Genomic DNA, 17760 nt, shown 5'->3' on the forward strand with positions numbered 1-17760 from the left:
GACAGTGAAAATAATAGTAATATGCTGAGCTCTACAAGCCAAGTTGATGGCAGTGTAATTATATCAGCCTATACTTCAGAATCTTCTGAAAGTTGTCCTTGCCCACTCCTGTTTTTCTCTTTCTAAAAGTCTTTCTGTTCATTGCTCCCTAGCTCCCTAGTCCCAGATATCTTTCTTCCTTTATCTCTCTAGCACCTCTTTGGCACTTTCCTTCTTTCCTCCATTGAAAACTATCCCCTTTCCTTCCTTTCTGTATTCCGCCCCTGTTCTCTGTGGTGGCCATAATAGAAAACTGGTCTATATGGAAACATTTGCTTTATTTATTGGATAAAGTTGTATTCCATGTTCAGAATCTACAAATCAGACTAGTTCATCAGCCTTTTGTTTCTTTTTTAGAAATATTCTAAAATTACGATAGCCTTAAATTAATGATTTCTTCCTCCACTCTAGATCAGTGGGCCTTGGTGAAATAAAGATTTTCCACTGGGACTTTAATTTATCATCAGTCATTAAGGCAGTAGCACAAAACTTAGGCAAATTACTAAGAGTACTAGGACATGTACTTTGCAATGAGATGGGAAAGTAATTGGAAGTGTTTTTGAAGCTCATCAGTTCTGAGTTTAGGCACTTCCTTGGGAGGTCAGAATGGGGGCCCAAGGTTAGGGTCAAGGTAGGCCACCGAGGAGAGGGTCCCACAGGGTGGAGGAGACAAAGAATGGGGATGAAGGGTCCTAAAGTCAAACTTTCCCACCTTCACATATGAACTGAAGTCCTGCCTCTTACTGTTGTGAATACCATCTCACCATTGGTGATCCTGACACACCTAATCTAAGGTCTTGATGGTACAGTGCCCTTTAGGTTGAGAGTTCTGAGCCCAACTGCAGTTGCAGTTGGGGTGGGGAAAGGTGAAATCCTTTCTGAAAATCACTAGTAAGATGATTGTTACATTATTGGCAAACCTTCTGATGGGAAATATGTTAGTGAATAAAAACTTCCTGACACCTGCATCCAAGCAGATGTTAAACAGCTAGTCAAAGCACAGAAACAGAATTCTTTCTTTACAATTTTATTTACAAAATGTATTAAAACTTTGTACAATACCTCATGGCAATGAGGCTCCGTAATTTATGCCCACACATGCAATTTATGCTTTTACGGCCATTAGTTTGCTTGGCAATTTTTCTGTTCACTGAAGTACAGCTTTAACAACAAAAAGAAAAGAATTGGAAAAAAAAAATCCTCAAGTGACTACCGCCAAACTCCCATAGCTTGAAGTTAGTAGCAGAAATTTGAAGCAATCAACATTTTTTTAAACATGCAGGTTTTTAAAAAATAACAAACCAATTTATCCGCCTCTTCATCTCAGTGAAGTTTCCTCTCTGAAAAACTGATTTGAGTCAATAAACATACATTTCTCTTTATACAGTGCCTATGAAAACGTTTGTGTGTAGGTTGGTTGGTTTGTTTTATACAATTTCGTATTCGCACAGCATTAGCTTCCCGTGCTGGGGACGTTATAGCATTCAGAAGTTGAAAATCACAGTTTCAGGAAAAAAACAAAACAAAACAAAAACACAACAGTTTTCTTTTTTGTTCAATACCATTTAAAATTTGACAGGTGAGTTATTTGCCTATGACACAAGTTTTGGAATGAAAGTTTATATTACACTTTTCTGGAAATGTTTCGTTGGAACGAGACTTCTTCCTTTCTCTTCTGAAGACAAGAGCAAATATGCAGTGAGTCAACTAAGCATCTAAGGGTCACACTTGGGAAATGAATGCGAGCTCCTATGTCTTACAGCCTGGAAACTTCCCAATGCACGTCACGGATGAGAGCAAACTACTTAACTACAGAAAGCATACGTTGTTATATAGGAGGTAATTAGTGAGCGGAGACTATTTCCTCTGACTGTTCTGATGATGCCAATGGCAGGTACGCAATTAGTTACTTGATAGCCCATGGAGCAGTGGAGTGATCTTCTGAGAGAGTCAGTAGAAAGACTGCTCCAAGCAAGGACCTGGGAGTGATGCTGAGGCCCTCGGTTTAGCAGTAGGTTTGGGAATGCATTTTCATCTTTGCAAACTAGAAAAGGACACATGCAGTCTGACGGAGAGCCACGGGCAGGAACAGGCAACAGCTGGTAGGACAGACCTAACAAGAGTAAAGTCAGATTGGGAACTGTGGTCTGAACTCCCTGGCCCTCCTTGCGACGTGGTCCTGTCTCCGTGGTGTACACTTGAAAGGCATACTTAGCAGAGAAAGCAGAGCTACACACAGTGTTGTTTCTGAGATATTCTAAACACATCTGGGAGTAGAGGCAGCATTTCCCTCACCTCAGTGCTAAATACTCAGCTGTATTGACTTAAAATACACACTGAAGCAAGAAAAACAGATCTGTGAGCTGAAATTCCAGGCTTCTTGGAAAGCCCTGGGATCCGTTTTAGGAAAGCACTGAGAGGTATGCCTAATAGTGCCCCATCCCTTGCTACACACAAGAGTGCATTGTCACGCTCTGTTAATCCCTTTACCGAGTGGGAAGTTATCAACACAATTTCACAAAACCATTTCAAGAATACAGAGAAGTCACTGTTGAGTCCCTTTCCCAAAATGTTTGAATTTTCTAAGTGTTGCATTTACGTTCTAAAGATATACACATTTCAGCAACGTTGAAAGGAAATAGGATGCACAGAACATCACCACCAACAGGAAATACCAAAAACATCTGGTCAGCAGATCCTAGAAGAAATGCCAGTCAGTCTTCCCAAACACTGGGAGTCAAAGGTTGTTTTTTTTTTTTTTTAATCAGGAAGAATTAATTATTTTAGCTAAGATGGGCCTATTTGCTGAATTATAATTTTAAATTTGTGTGAGTGTTCGTATGTATGTGTGTGTGTGTGTGTGTGTGTGTATTAAAGAATGTGGTGTTTGTATACTGTGCGGTGGTATCAAAGGATGGCTTCTGTTGAACTGACTTTTTTAATAAGATTTTTTTCACATACTGGAATCTTGCATGTCCATTTTTTTGTTGGTTTTTATTTTAATTTTTTTTCAAGCAAAGCAAAAAGATTTCAATGATGGTTTGCACTGTCGCGAGTCTCAGAGTGTTCCATAAGGCACTGAAGGAAAAAAAAATCAGTTTTTCCTATTGAAAGGTCATTGCACCATCAGCAATATTCGTGTCACGCCCGACACCAAGGAGAGTGAAATCTGGCTCAGGATCCTTGAAGCAGCCGTGTTTTCGGTGATTCCTCTTGTCACGTGCCTCCAGTGGGAAGGGATCTGCAAAGGCAAGGGGACACTTAAATTTGAAGGGGCCGTCTATTGGGAATTCAGAAGTTTCTTATTGCTCAGTCTATCTTGGAAAAAAACCATGGCTGTCTTCTCAAATTGGCATCTCTAGGGCTGTACCCTGTTTGACTGGCTTTAGGCAAGAGGTCTGGCTAAATTCTTTAGCCTAATGCAAATGCTTTGAAATAGGTTAAAAAAATAGGTTACATTAGGATAATTCTCTATACATTGTGCTAAGGAATATACAGGCATTGCATGATGTCTAACTCAAGACTAACCACTTAGGGTGTAGGTATACTAGAAAGACTTAGTGGCATTTCAGTACAGGTATTCAGGACACCACCACTTCATAGTGTATTCTAATTGCAGAACCTGTGATAAAGGGATGTTTACCTACAACAGAAGGTGAACAGTGTTCTCTTGCTTGTTGGATTGAAATCCATTTTGACTGGGAGAAGAAAACTTGCTGCTCATTGCCAGAAAGGTGGCAGCGTGTTTCTCTTAATACCTACAACCTTAGTTATTAAAGTTCGAGAATAGCATGGGATTTTAAAGATACAGCACATTTCAGGAAGAAGGCAGAATAGTGATACCCACGAAGGGACTCGGCATCCACTGGGGTCTTTGCCTTGCCATTATGGGCCTGATGGAGATGCTGACGGTGCCCTCCTTTTGGAGGGGATTTATTCATTCATTTATTCATCCATTTGCCCCTGACTCTGAAAACCGAAGGCAACTTTCCTTCTTCTTCAACTCACCTCACCATCTTTTTCTGTACACTGCTGTGATGTGTCTTTTGGTCCAGAGCCAACACTAAGTTGTATCCCATATAAATGGCACAACCACAATCTATCACTGGCCCTGGAATAAGTATCTGTAAGAAGAATGTCGAAGATGCACCTGAAGGCCAAAAGCCCCAAGGAGGGCAGAACAAGACTAACATGGAAGTGGGTAAATCTCTTCCTTGGAACTTTTAGAGTCCTGAGTCTATCTATCTGTTCTATATCAGAAGCTTGGAGAAGGTTTATATCTATGGCAGAAAGATCAAAGACCTCCCACCCCCAATTGGCCACGGGGTCTCTCTAACTAGCTGCATGAATTTGGGAAAGTCGCCTAACCTCTTAGTGCCTTGTTTCTTGATTTTAAATGGTGATAATAATGAAGTGTTATCACCGAGGTAAAAGTCCTCTAGACATAACGAACATCAACACTTCGGTTATCCAGAATGGTGTCTCCACTTAACAAAAGATGAACTCTTTTAAACAGGAAAACCTCTCCAGCAAGAATGCCTACACATAGGCGGCAGAAGGAAAACTGATCGTTTTGAAAATGGGTTGCATGAACAAAGTTAATATTTTCTAGGAAGACTAAACAGAACAGAGTTAGAGGGAAAATGGAAATCTTTTCCCTAACTTCAGGCATCTTGAGGTCTTGAAAATAAAAGGGATTTCAAGAATATTGTTAAAGAAAACCAAAGAAGACAGAAGTTCTGACAATGAAGAGGAAAGTGGGAAGAACTGGAGAAGCTTGGAGAAGTTTTATATAATCAGGCTTATTCTTCAGAGGTGCCTATGGGCAGGCTCGAACCTCCAATCTTTTGGTTAGCAGCTGAGCACATTAACCATTTGCACTGCCCAGGGACTCCTCCTGAAGAATTACTGGTACTATGGAGCCCTGGTGGCAAAGTGGTTAAGAGCTCAGGCTGCTAACCAAGTGGTCAGCAGTTCGAATCCACCGGCCACTCCTTGGAAGCCGTATGGGGCAGTTCTACTCGGTTCTATAGGCTCGCTATGAGTCGGAATCGACTTGACGGTACGCCACAACATCAACAACAACATAGACCTCTAAGGCTGGCTCTGATAATTAGCAATAGAAGTGAAATCTTAGGGTACCTCTCAATCTCTGTGCCCCAAGTAGACCCTAGACTATGTCAGAGAACAGGAAGCCTAAGAACTGGGTAACAAATTAGAAGTTGCCAGGAGATATCCCAGAACTTCTTGGAGAATAAAAGATGAATGAGTGAAGATCTCATTCTTCACTTAACCAACACTCCCCTAACATCGCATCACCCAACTGGCTGAGGACGGCAGAGAGGCTTCTATTTCCTGACCTGGCCTGCTTTGTGCCTCTTGGCTGACACACATAAGGTCTTCCCGGCTGACATCTTCTGAGGCTTTTCCTTCTTGTGTTGAGACTTCACATGGACATGGAAGACAGTTTTGTTTGCAGAGGCTCTTCCCAGGTTTTATTTCCATCTCATCCCAGAGATGGTTGCCAAGGTGCTAGCTAACTGAGATGTAACCACATTGGCTCAGTGTCTATTAAGATGTGGTTTTTGCCTCAATTAGCCTGAATTTTGCCTCACAAAAGTAGATCAGCCAAGATGACCAAAGGAAAGCCAGAGAGCCAGAAGTTGCGGCAAGTTCATTTCTGAGGTTCTTCCCCCAGGTTTGATGTTCTGGGCCCCCCCTTTAGGACTGCAAAATTCTGTCCAGCAGAACAAAGGTTTGCTGGTCCTAATTTTCTCTCTTTCTTTTTTTAAGTTACATTCTGAGATAATTTTCTCTAGAATCTTCCTACTCCTTGGATAAGCAGCATTAGCACTTTTTTTTTTTTTAGGAGTTTGGGAGAAAGGTGAAATCTCGGGTCCCACCCCAGACCTGCTGAATCAGAATCTGCATTTTAACGAGATTCTCCAGTGATTCACATGCACGTTGACATTTGAGAAACCCTGCTCTGGGGCCTGAAGAAGAGATGGAAACTACAGTTTCTGGGGGGTAGAGTCATAGATTCTCAGGTGGAATGGTTGATGATAAATAAAGATGATCTGGAGGCTGAGCCCCAATACTTTTCTTTTCCAGAAAGATTCTTTCTGGGGAAAGTAGGAGCAAATGGAATATGCAATTTTATGTGGAGTGCATAAGAAGTGGGGAATATGGAGACTTGGTGGGGTCCCTCAAGATTTGATTTTGTGGCCAAGCCGGGCATAGACTTAGGATCTGCTCTCCATTTGACAGAATTCTATTAGGGTTTCGAGGTTCCTGGAGGCCACCAGGCCATGGGTGGTTAGAGGCAGCACGGTTTAGTAAAGAATACAGCTGTACTGAGTTGTGTTGCCTTGAGCAAGTCACTTAATATGGCTGGGTCTTAGTTACCTCAAAGAGAAAATACTATCTGGCCTATTTTATCTCAAATGAAGTACTATGTGAGAGTTCTTGGCAAAGTGCTACACAGATTTAAGATGTATTATTTATTTGGATGCCAGGACCTCAGAATTTGGGATACCCCAGCTAGGCTGAAATTGCCCATGGATTACCCTAAGAAAAAGCAAAGAATGTGCACAAAGTTGTAATGGGCCTATATAAATTACTCAGGAGTAGAACATTTTAAGGTAACTGGCACATTAAATGCTTGCATGCAAACAATGCCAATTACAGATGAATCCATGTATTGTACACTCAGCAAGGCAATGGGAACACTTCTCAGTGTGCTAAATACATACATTGTGGCAAAAGGCTACAGTCTGCAGCAGGAACAATCAGCAAATACATCCACCCAGATGATGCTTTCCCTCATGAAGGCAAATGATTTATTTGGATTAAAATATTCTTAAAGAATTGGCTGAATTTAGATCCTTAATGTGAAATACAAGATTTACTCATGGGGTCAAGAATCTCCCTCCTAAAATGAGGGATATAAGGTTGCTAATTGTTCCATTCCACTTCGGATGGGAGTGTTAGCGGTGACAGATGCACTTGCAGGCAACAGGACTATATGCTTTTAAACACTGCCAGACTTTAGGTGGTATCCTAATTCAAGTTGGCCTTTGAATATGTCTGCGTTATTGGTGGGGTTTGGCCATAGCTGCCAGGGTCAAGGTGGTATCAGAAAGGCTCATCTAAGTATGAATTTGGGGGTGGACAGCACCAGGGAGCCTATACTGTCCTTTGGGAGACACTTACCTGGGCATTGCTTCCCAGGAAGGGACAACAAAAAGACTCAAGATTCAGAAAATTATCTCAGGCTTAAACTGATTACTTAGAAGAACCACAGCTCCCCTATGGAACAATGCACTACTTAAGGTGGCGGTGCCTCACTTCCATTCCTAGTTCTAACATCTGTTCCAGAGCAGCTGCTTTCTTTAGCTCTGCACTGTCCAATACAGTAGCCGGGAGCTACATGTGACTATGGGGCACTTGAGATGTAGCAGGTATGAGTTGAGATGTGCTGCACGTGTAAAATACACAGCAGATTTCTAAGACTTAGTATGAAGAAAAGAATGTAATATATCTGATTAATAATTTTTTGTATGCTGATAACGTGTTGAAATCATAATATTCTGGGGACATCGAATTAATAAAATATGTGATTCGGATTAATGTCACTTGTCCCTTTTTCCCTTTTTTAATGTGCTAATAAAACCAAAAAACCAAACCCATTGCCGTCGAGTCGATTCTGACTCATAGAGACTAGAGCATTTAAGGTGACATGTGTGGCTCACCTACGTGACTCGCATGTATTCCTTTTGAACACTGCTGCTCTAGAGCATACTTTTTTCCTTTTGGGTCACAGACCAATTTAATTACAATTATGCTATTAGAAAAGCACCATTGCCTGACGAGACAGCACACAGCACAACCGTTGTTTTCAAAGAATCAAATGGTTGCAGAGAATAGACGATGCTTGAAACAATAAACCAAACGAAAAACCCAAGCAAGAAAAAAAAGAAAAGAAATTAACATATAGCAAAGTAAGGCTGATTAGTTTACTAGACCTTAGCCGTACCCCTAGATTTTAACACTCTCTGTTCCATACACGTTGTAGCCTTCTCTGTATGTAGCGTAATTCTGAGTGTTGGTGGCAGGAGCAGGTTTAAAGTTTTGGGTGTTCTTTGTGAGTTTCATGCGTTTGGACTCTGCCCGTGATTTGTAACAGAATTCTATCAAAGCCACCATCATGGCCAGCCCCAGACCTCCGACAAGTATATAGAAAACTCCTGCCACATTGCTCAGGCTCAGAGCGCTGGTCTTGTCCTAAGAAAAATGAACAATGAGATTAGTTCTTGGGGAAAGCAAAGGCATTGGGACATTATAATACATTACAACAGTATAGGATAGTTCTAAGTTGTAAAATAGCTAAACATTAATGTAAGTGTTATGACTCAACTCTGGCAATTGGCTGATGTCTCACAATGACCAGCAAGATGGTAGATTGTGCTTCTGTTGACAGTTGTGTTCCTCACTTAAATGTTCTTTTGTTTGACTCCTTAAGTCCCTTAGTACCTCAAAATGGTGTACAACTAAATAAGACAGCACTTGGCCATGGGAACAAAAGAGTAAACACAAGCACAATTTATTCCTCTGCCAGCTGAAATAAATGCCATTTGCCAGACTTGAGCTGTGACGTAATCTCTAGAAATGTAACACTCTTTTCATTTGGGAACTTGAAGCACTCTTTCCCCTCTCTGCCCCGCAACACCCCTTTCTCCCTTGTCCTTCCTGTGACAAGCTTTGCCAGCTAGTCTTTAAGGCACCAGGTGAGAATATTAGAGGCTCCTGATATTCTTATCTGGGAACTTATTTCACAAGAGTTTGTTTAAAAAGGGTTAACTTTCCCCTTTCCCCCAGTGGCTGAGAAATTGCTCCCTTTGGGGACTAGTAGCTAAGTTCTCAATCTAGTTAAAATCAGGGCAGCAAGTCTCTGTGCTGCCAGAACAAGGGCGCAGCACAAAGAATTGGCTCCGTTCCATCTTCCTGAGAGTTTCAAGAAACTGTCAGGAGGACCCATTGGGTCTTGGATTGACTCCATACAAATCATAAAGCTTCTCCAGGAGGCTGATGGTTTAAAAAAAAGTCCAACTAATTTTTAGCTTTTACTCCAGGGAGTAAATAGTAGAGAATACTAATAATCATAATTAAAAACACTACACTTGTCTACACTTGGGGGGAAAAAATCAAGGAAGCCGGTCAGTGACTTTCAGGTCAAACTGTGCAAATCTGACTAAACTATCTGCCTGTATGAAAAAGCAAAAACTGAACTGCTGAACAATGGAAAGATAAAAGGTGGTGCCTCGAGCCCTACCTTGAGGTAGGACACATCAAGTGCCAGGAGTCTTTCTTTGAGAAAAATAAAATAAAATAGCATTTTGTAGTCTTTTTAGAGGGGATGTAACCATTTTGCTGCTGAGTGGAATTGACTGGAATACCCAAATTGTTAAACCAGCGAAATGAGTATCTTATTTAAATGATAACACAGTGAGCAGACGATGGCCATTGCTGACATTCCACTCGTCATGGCTCAGCTAGTCCTGGTATCACTTAAAGGATTAAATGCAAAGACTATATGGCCATGTCTTTCTGGTTCGAATTTCATAGGTGCCAGTCCTGAACTTGTTTACTTTAATGAAAAGGCCAATTGGAGTTGAATGGCATGGTTGGGAAGGGGGGGGGTGTGTGAGAGTACCTCATGTCTATAACAACCTTGCAAATAGTCACTCTCCTAGGATGAATGACAGCTAGACAAATAGTATGCATTTTGGTCACTTAGGAAACAATAGATCATCTCCTTAAGGAGGCTGGTGAGGCTATCTGCAAGGACATTCTGTAGTCCATTAGGAAATGGACCAATTTCTGGTAACCCTCCCTCTGCCATTAAATTTTTATATGTATATGGTATTTGACTGGGGAGAGATGTCCTTTGACATAGCCCACATAAGCTCTAGCTACATGAACAGTTTCAAGTTCCACGTATCCAAGTTTCACAAGAGTTGCAGAATTCCCTGATGTGGGATGTAGAAAACCAGTAGCAAAATGGTTCACTGCACAGGGAAAATGAGTGGCATTTCATGAAATGAATTAACTGATACCACAATATTAGTTCAAAAAAAGGAAAGGCAAAAATTGAAACTAAAAAGAACTTCCTTAGGGGAGTGAAGGGGGGCAGGAAGGAGGCGGGGAAGAGTGTTTCATGCTTATCAATGTGCTGTTACCCTGACAATGTACACCCTTAAGGAGCATGCGACTAAATTTTAGAAATATTCTGTACAGAGACTCAAATGAGACCTTGGGAAGAGAGGAGTGTGACAGACTTAATGTGATCTGAGATCCAAATAGATGCTGAAGTCAGTACAACAGCAGCTGGGGCGACACTAGTCATTCTGCTTACAGAGCCCAGTCTTTTCTATTTATTTGCCTGTTTTCAGATGGGATCAACATAATATCTTAATATCCAAAGGTATTTACAAGTACAAAGTCTGACACTGTAAGAGGTTCAGAAAATGTACTGTCACAATTGGATCTTTTTTGGGGGCGGGTGGGGTGTCGTGGTTGTTGTTAGATTTTCTCTTTGAACTTTCGAAATGTGCGATACAGTAAAACCCCCTTATAACACAGCTCATTATTTTACAGCTTTGGAAGTATGGTGGGCCAGATTGAGTTCCCTAATCCCATCAACAATTCTACTGAGTCAATGACAGATGCCATGTGGCAGCCCGTTGAGGCTGGTGTTTGCCTTATTCCTTTAGCGCTGGTGCTATAAAGGGGTCCCACTGTGTTAGGGAGTGTGTGTTGGGAGGGAAAGCCGTTTTAGGGTAGAAAATAAACAGTGGGTCAAAATGTGATTGCTAATCAGTACAAAAAGACCTTCAGCGACTGACCTTACTCCCGGAGTCCTTGGCTCCACATTCCCCCTTATCGTACCACCATTTGTTTTTCAGCTTGTCTAAGATGCCTTGTTCACTGAGTTTCAATACTGCAAGGTTTACAGGCGTTCTTCACGTGGGAAATAACATAAATAACATTATATTATGTTATTTTATGTTATTCAAGCTTCAAACTACTTTAAAACTATAGAAAGCGATAAAGCAGGGGGCCCTGGCCACAGAGTAATTTTAGACACTGCAGGCAACCCTGAGCATTACCTTATAAAAAGTTAACACTACAGCAACGCTATATTTACCAGGGCCTGCCCATATCGCTTTGAGTAATCGGCACACACTGTTAAATGATGAGGACAGAAAAAAAGGCACTCCTCAGGTAGGCTGTGTGTGTGGTGAGGTGGGTCTCCCCTCAAAGGACAATCGTCGGTGGCAGCTTGCAGTAGCTTTGTGACGGAGGTGTGTTAGGTTTGATCTAACCGGGTGTCTTGTTGTACTTCCAGACAGAAAGCAAGTTTTATGGGGGAGAGGGGAAGGGGACAGGGCCAGAAGGAGAAGAGTTTCCATATTGTGTACCCAGAAGAATGGATAGATCGAAATAGAATAGAAAATAGAGTCTGTGTGAATAACATGGCTTCTAATTAGTTGCCCTTTATTACACACATCTGTTGCCCGGTTGAAAATGATCCCAGAAAGACCTGTACTATGTACATGTCCTTACTGCACAAACATATTCTAAATGCTTTATGCACACACTGGTCTTGGTATGAAACGTATAACTTGGCTCTCTGACTTTTGGGTAAGAGCAGTACTTTCAATGACAGGAGAACTAGTCTGTGGATTGTTTTTGAATTACTGACTGGCTGTCTGATATGGTCATCCTGTCTATGGTCAACTCAGATCACCACAGAGTTTCCCAGATTATTGAAAAATGGATTATTAATATGCCATGGCCCAAAATGGCAAACCGACTCTGCCACAGTTGGGTAGCACCATAGAGGAATGGTATAGGTAAATTGTTCTAGTCAGATAGGACTTCCTCAATTGAGAGGCTGATACATCCCCAGGAGGCCAGGCCACAGCTTCTTAGTCCTCCACTTAAAGTGTGAGGGCTACATTTGGAGCCGCCGGGCAAGTATATCCTACTGGGCTAGCTCTATTCTGGCCCTAGGATAAAGATTTTATCCCTTAGAGATTGTTTCTTCAGCTGTAAAACGGGAATAATGGTCTTTACCCTGTCTTCTCTCTAGGGCTATTGAATTTTAAATGAAGTCTAATAACTCTGGATAAAAAATGTATTATACATAAACCAAAACCAAACCTGTTGCCGTTGAGTCGACTTTGACTCATAGTGACCCTATAGGACAGAGTAGAACTACCTCATAGGGTTTCCAAAGAGCATCTGGTAGGTTCAAACTGCCTACCTTTTGGTTAGCAGCTGCACTCTTAACCACTACATCACCCGGGCTCTGTATTATACATAGAGGGTGGCATAACTCTATTATGAAGCAATCAACTACTGTGTGTTCAGATTCGTATGGAAAATATTGCCAATACTAGTACAAGTTGGTTCAAATGCCACCAATTTAGTAGGAAGAAAGCAGACAAATGTAGGTAAACATGCCATAGAATTTCTTTCCTTATTTTGGCTGTCAGACCCACCAACATATCCAGTCATTGACAAGGCTTCCTCTAGTCACAAAGATCTGGCCTGTATCATCCCAAGTCCCCAGTGCCTATATCCTTTCTTCCCCCACTAGCTGCTGAGAGCGGAGAGGCCATCTCATCTTGAGATAGTCTAAGAAATGTACCATCATTTAAAAATAATATGCAATTTAAGAGTCACTGAGATTTAAAAAACTACAAACCTTTAGTGTCAGAGTAGTGACACTTTCTAGGTTAGTGCAGAGCCTGGCAGCCAGAATGTCTGCACTTAGGATCTCACCAGGAAATTGGGGTCTTTTTATACTTTAAACAAATTCTTTCAATCAGTGCTCGGAGCCCTAGGATTCTCAAATGGCAGCCAGAATTGCTTGGAATGCAAAGCACCAAGATATACTGAAATGAAAGTTTTGAGCCTCCTTAAGATCTTATTAGCAATGAAAACCAAATCTTAGACTTTTAAAGGACAGACAGGCCATCTAGGGCCCTGAGACCAGTGTTGGAGCTGCCTTCTCCCTTATTCCCCATCATCTGACCTCCTTCTCTCTCTCTTCCCGCCCCCCCATGATTTTTTATCTTGTCATTACCTTCTCTCCCCCATGCTATACCTTAAGCCTGGCACACGGCCCAGGCTCAGCAATATGGCAGCTAGCTTAGGTTGTAGAGGGAGATGTTTTCCAATGGCATATGTGTGACCAAGCCCATCAGGACCACAGGGAAAAGTGCAAAGCATTTCTCATTTCCTTCCTGTACTTCCTCTTTCTTATTGCAAAGGGCCCAGTATCCTCATGCTGCTCTCTTACTAAGCCTTTACCAGGCCCTGTCCTCCCTCAAGGTATTATGTTCTCCAAATTACCCCATTCATTCTTCAGTACTGCTGTTCTTGCTAGGTCTCAGGAACACAGTAGTCTGATTAAACACATTCACACTAAGGTCTAAATATATAGGGTCCATCTTCCCTAGAGATCCTGGTTTTTAAAGACGTTTGTCAACCTTTAAGCAAGCTGCATTGTCAGAAGTGTAGTGTGTTAGTTTTGAGTAGTGGCTCTCAAAGTGTGCTCCAGAGACCCCTGGGGATACCTGAAACCCTTTCATCAGAGAGTCTACCAGGTCAAAACTATTTTTTTAGTAGTGCTAAGGTATCACTTGTCCATCTCATCTCATTCTCTGATGATGTACAGTGGAGTTTCCTGGCGGCCACATGATGTGTCGTATCTCAGCAGACCAGAGATAGAAGCCAAAATGAGAATCCTTTTCTCTTCTATTTAGCCAGGTATTAAAGATATTTGCAAACATGTAGGACAATGCCACTCTTCTCACTATTTTTTTTGAAAAATATGTTGTTCATAAAAGTATGTTATTTATATTAACATAGATGGGGTTTGTTATTAAAAAATGAATTAATGAATGTATTCTTTTAAAATTCCTTGGTTTTAATTTCTAATATGGTAAATAATAATAGATATAGCACACATAAACAAAATATTTTTGGAGTTCTCAAGAATTTTTAAGTGTGTAAAGGGGCCCTGAGACCAAAAAAAAAAAAGAAAAAGAAAAAGTAGGAGAAGCACTGGTTCCGAGGTGGGAAGGCCTTCCCTGTCTCGACTATGGGCTGCCACATCCACTCTTGCCAAACCCAGACTCTGTAGGTCAGTAACTTAGCATCCTACTTCTGACAAATGGTCTGTCCCTACCTTAGGCCATCTAGTGGCTTCCAGAGTAGCTAGTAACTGCTCTTCCTCCCATGGCCTCCATAGTGACAGAGGAGGTTACCTCAGACCAGAAGTTCTCAACTGGGGGCAGTTTTATTCTCCAGGGGACATTTAGCAATGTTTGAAGTCATTTGTTATTGTCACAACTGGGAAAGGGGTTGGTACTGGCATCTAATGGGTAAAGGCCAGGGATGCAGCTAAACATCCTACGATGCACAGGCCAGCCCCCCACAACAAAGAAATATCCAGCCCCAAATGCCAATAGTGCTGTTGTTGAACAACTCTGCCTTAGAGCATCCAGACCTCAACTGAGATGCCCCAGGACATTAGAGAAATTTGACAAATGATACATGTCTACCAGTTTAGTCTTTGATTGGAAAAAAAAATCACAGGGCTTATGAAATCTGGCAGGGAACCAATGTGCATTTGGGAACTTCTAAATAAAAATGGGGGTGAAAAAACAAACATATCAAGCAGCAGCGCAGCCAAGGAAGATAAAAGCTGTAATCAGAAATCACAGATAATACCACTTAACAAGGTTAGGATAGCTGCCAAGAAAAGAAAGAGAAAATACTTTAAAAGCTAAATCTCCTAGAACTCTGTTGCTGCAGGGTAGAATAAATTTCTGAGATGGCAGAGAAAAACTGCTTTTTTCCCCATAATTTTCTCTTATTGTACCTCACTGTATGTATTGCCAAGCCCAATCCAAATCAACCAACGCGTGCGCACGTGTGCACACACACACGTTGATGTTTTGAAGGAAGTGGCATGAGGTAGGCATTTGATCATTTCAAATGTCACCTTCTCCATGAAGCCTGTCTCTCTCCCCTTCGTCATTTTCTACCTTGCCTCATTATTTATGCCCATGTCCTGTGTCTCCCACTAGACGGTGTGCTTCTCAAGGGCAGGGACCATGTCTTGGGTATTTTGTATTGCCACTTAGGATTGTTCTCTCAACAAACACTTGTTGAATGAATAACTCTCTTTTGGCATTCTGTTTTTCAGCCTAGTACCCTCACATAGTTATAATTATTATTTTTGGCCATGTTTAATGATAATTCCAAGACGGCAGACTTACGGTCTCTACTTTAGAAGTAAAGAAACGGAGGCACTGATAGGTTAAGCAATCTGCTTAAGATGCACGGCAAATTATGGGGCAGGCTAGAAGGCCAATTAATATACAGCCAACTCAGTATTGTGCATTCTCCCATGGAACAGACAGAAGGGGAGCAACCCTCTTCATTTTTGCTTTTCAGGCTTGGATATTCATAATGATTTTTTTCTTTTGGGATCACCATGCTCTACAGAACCATCAGCCTAGTGAGGACAGATCTTACAGCTGGGGCCTCGTACTGTGGAGCAGCAATATGTCTCCAGGGGAATGTTCCTGAGAAATTACTGCAGGCCCTTAACTTGCACCTAAGAGAATTCTAAGTCAGAAATATCTATCGTACTCACCTCAATAAAGAACAGAAAGAATTACACAAAGTACGTCAGATTCCTATCATGGAAATTAGTCAGGCATTCTTCCCTCTGAAGGGCTGGCTATGAACTTTTTGCTGAGCAGAGCCCTCCTAAGACAAAGACGTGGGTCAGCTCGCTTCGGGAGAAAACAGGAGAGCTTTGTGATGATGGGATTTCAGGGGGTCTGGGAACGTCGCCCTGTCCAAAACAGTTTTCCCCTCTGGAAAATTCCACCAGGAGAATTTCACACCTTTAAATTTGAGCAACATTCCTTGTTGAAATACAGATCTTCCTGCGAAATAGTAAATGAAGCAAAGAGTCACTGTTTACAAACTACAACTCTTTGTTCCATTTTGTTTGGAAAAATGTTCAGGGGGAAAAGAGTGTAAAGTTCCTTTTAGAAGAAAAATCTTAACTTCGGGTAAATCATAAAAATATATGGATCACTGATCCAGTGGGGAGGGTAAGAGTTATTTGAATTAGATATTCATTTAAAAGTATGTAGATCTGGGATTGGAGGATGATTCCTGAGTGTGGAGTGACATCAGTTATTTTTTTAAAAATTGTATATAGAGTGTAGTAATATCATCATGGAGTTCCTGGGTGGCATAAATGGTTGACACACTCCTCAGAAGGAAGGCCTGGTGATCTATTTCTCAAAAATCAGCCATTGAAAATCCCATGGAGTAAATTCTACTCTGATACACGTGGGGTCACCATGAGTCAGAGTCAACTCCATGGTGACTGGTTTTTAACGTTATTATTCATAATACTTTGATAAGGAGTTCTACTTTTGAAAACAACATAATTAGCTGGTACAAATTTCTGCTTATCTCTGCCATCCACACCTGGCAATAACTCAGCGACAAAGGACTGTGCTCACAACCTGAGGCATCCATCCCACAGGTGGTGGTGTTTTAGATTTTAGGCTCAGTTCCTGGGATGAACCACTCAGCTATTTCAAGGCCTCCATGTTATCTTAGTGATGGCAAATGTTACTAATGGAGGCAGCTTTAGGATAAGAGGAACTAAGAAGTCCTTTCTTTCTTTATTCTGTGAAAGTAGAAATGTTCCTTTAAAAAAACAAATTCAATAAAAATGTTGCTATATTTTAAAAGAAGCGCCCAATTTATTTTTAAATTTTGATTTCCAAAAAATACCTAAAATACTAAAATAAAGTAACTTGGAGGCATGCTGAATTCCTTCTTATGAATGAAGAAATGCAGAGAGAGGGATGTGAGGACACTGAGCTTTCCCACTGGGGACAAGAAAACTTGGGCCTTGTGAATTAATGATCAGGTTCATTCCTCCAAATACTCTGGTGATCCTGGAAGGGTTTAGCGAGGAATTTGTACTATGGATATGGCTCTGGGCCTGCAAAATATAGGAACTCAGTGGGTAGTATGATTTATCCACCCAAGAGACTGTGGGTTATATTCTGTTCTAAATGGCTTCACTTCTCCTTTCTGAGCAGAACACCTAAAGAGCAAATGTCTGTTTAATTAATGATGCCAGAAGATCTCCAATGGTACCCTTAGGAGGGATAGATATATGTGTAAATACATAGGATATGGAGAAAGACAAGGAGGTCACAGAGAAGTAAAAGAAATACATGAGCAAGGATGGTACATTTGCATAGTTAATTAGAAGCCTGCTCTAACAACACAGAAAACCCTGGTGGCATAGTGGTTGAGAGCTATGGTTCCTAACCAAAGGTTGACAGTTCGAATCCACTGGGCTCTCATTTGAAACTCTATGGGGCAGTTCTACTCTGTCCTATAGGATTGCTATGAGTTGGAATTGACTTGATGGCAACGGCTTTTTTTTTTTTTTTTTTTAAAACTAACAACACAATATCTGGATGAGGAAAATGGAAACATCAAAACCTAAGCTGGAAGCCCTCCCCAAACCCTAACCCTTATCCAAACCCTTAGTCCAAGTTACTAACAGTTCCTTCTTGGTACTTAGTAATTTTTATG

General features: G+C 41.3%; 1 protein-coding gene across 4 annotated transcripts in view; it reads right to left on the bottom strand.

Moving 5' to 3' along the window:
• Positions 1-1136: 1136 nt before the first annotated feature.
• GRIA3 (glutamate ionotropic receptor AMPA type subunit 3) overlaps positions 1137-17760 on the bottom strand; it is a 328994-nt gene continuing 312370 nt past the window's right edge. The window contains exons 14-16 of one of the 4 annotated variants that reach the window (XM_049871362.1): positions 10944-11058; positions 8075-8322; positions 1137-3280 (exon numbers count right to left, since the gene is read on the bottom strand). In XM_049871362.1, coding sequence (XP_049727319.1) covers positions 8077-8322; positions 10944-11058 — 361 coding nt within the window. In that variant the 3' untranslated portion in view covers positions 1137-3280; positions 8075-8076. Of the gene's footprint in view, positions 3281-8032; positions 8323-10943; positions 11059-17760 lie in introns of those variants that run through there. The other 3 variants (XM_049871366.1, XM_049871363.1, XM_049871364.1) reach the window with 3 other exon arrangements.

Source organism: Elephas maximus, chromosome X (assembly GCF_024166365.1).
Source record: "Elephas maximus indicus isolate mEleMax1 chromosome X, mEleMax1 primary haplotype, whole genome shotgun sequence".
Classification (NCBI taxonomy): Eukaryota; Metazoa; Chordata; class Mammalia; order Proboscidea; family Elephantidae; genus Elephas; species Elephas maximus.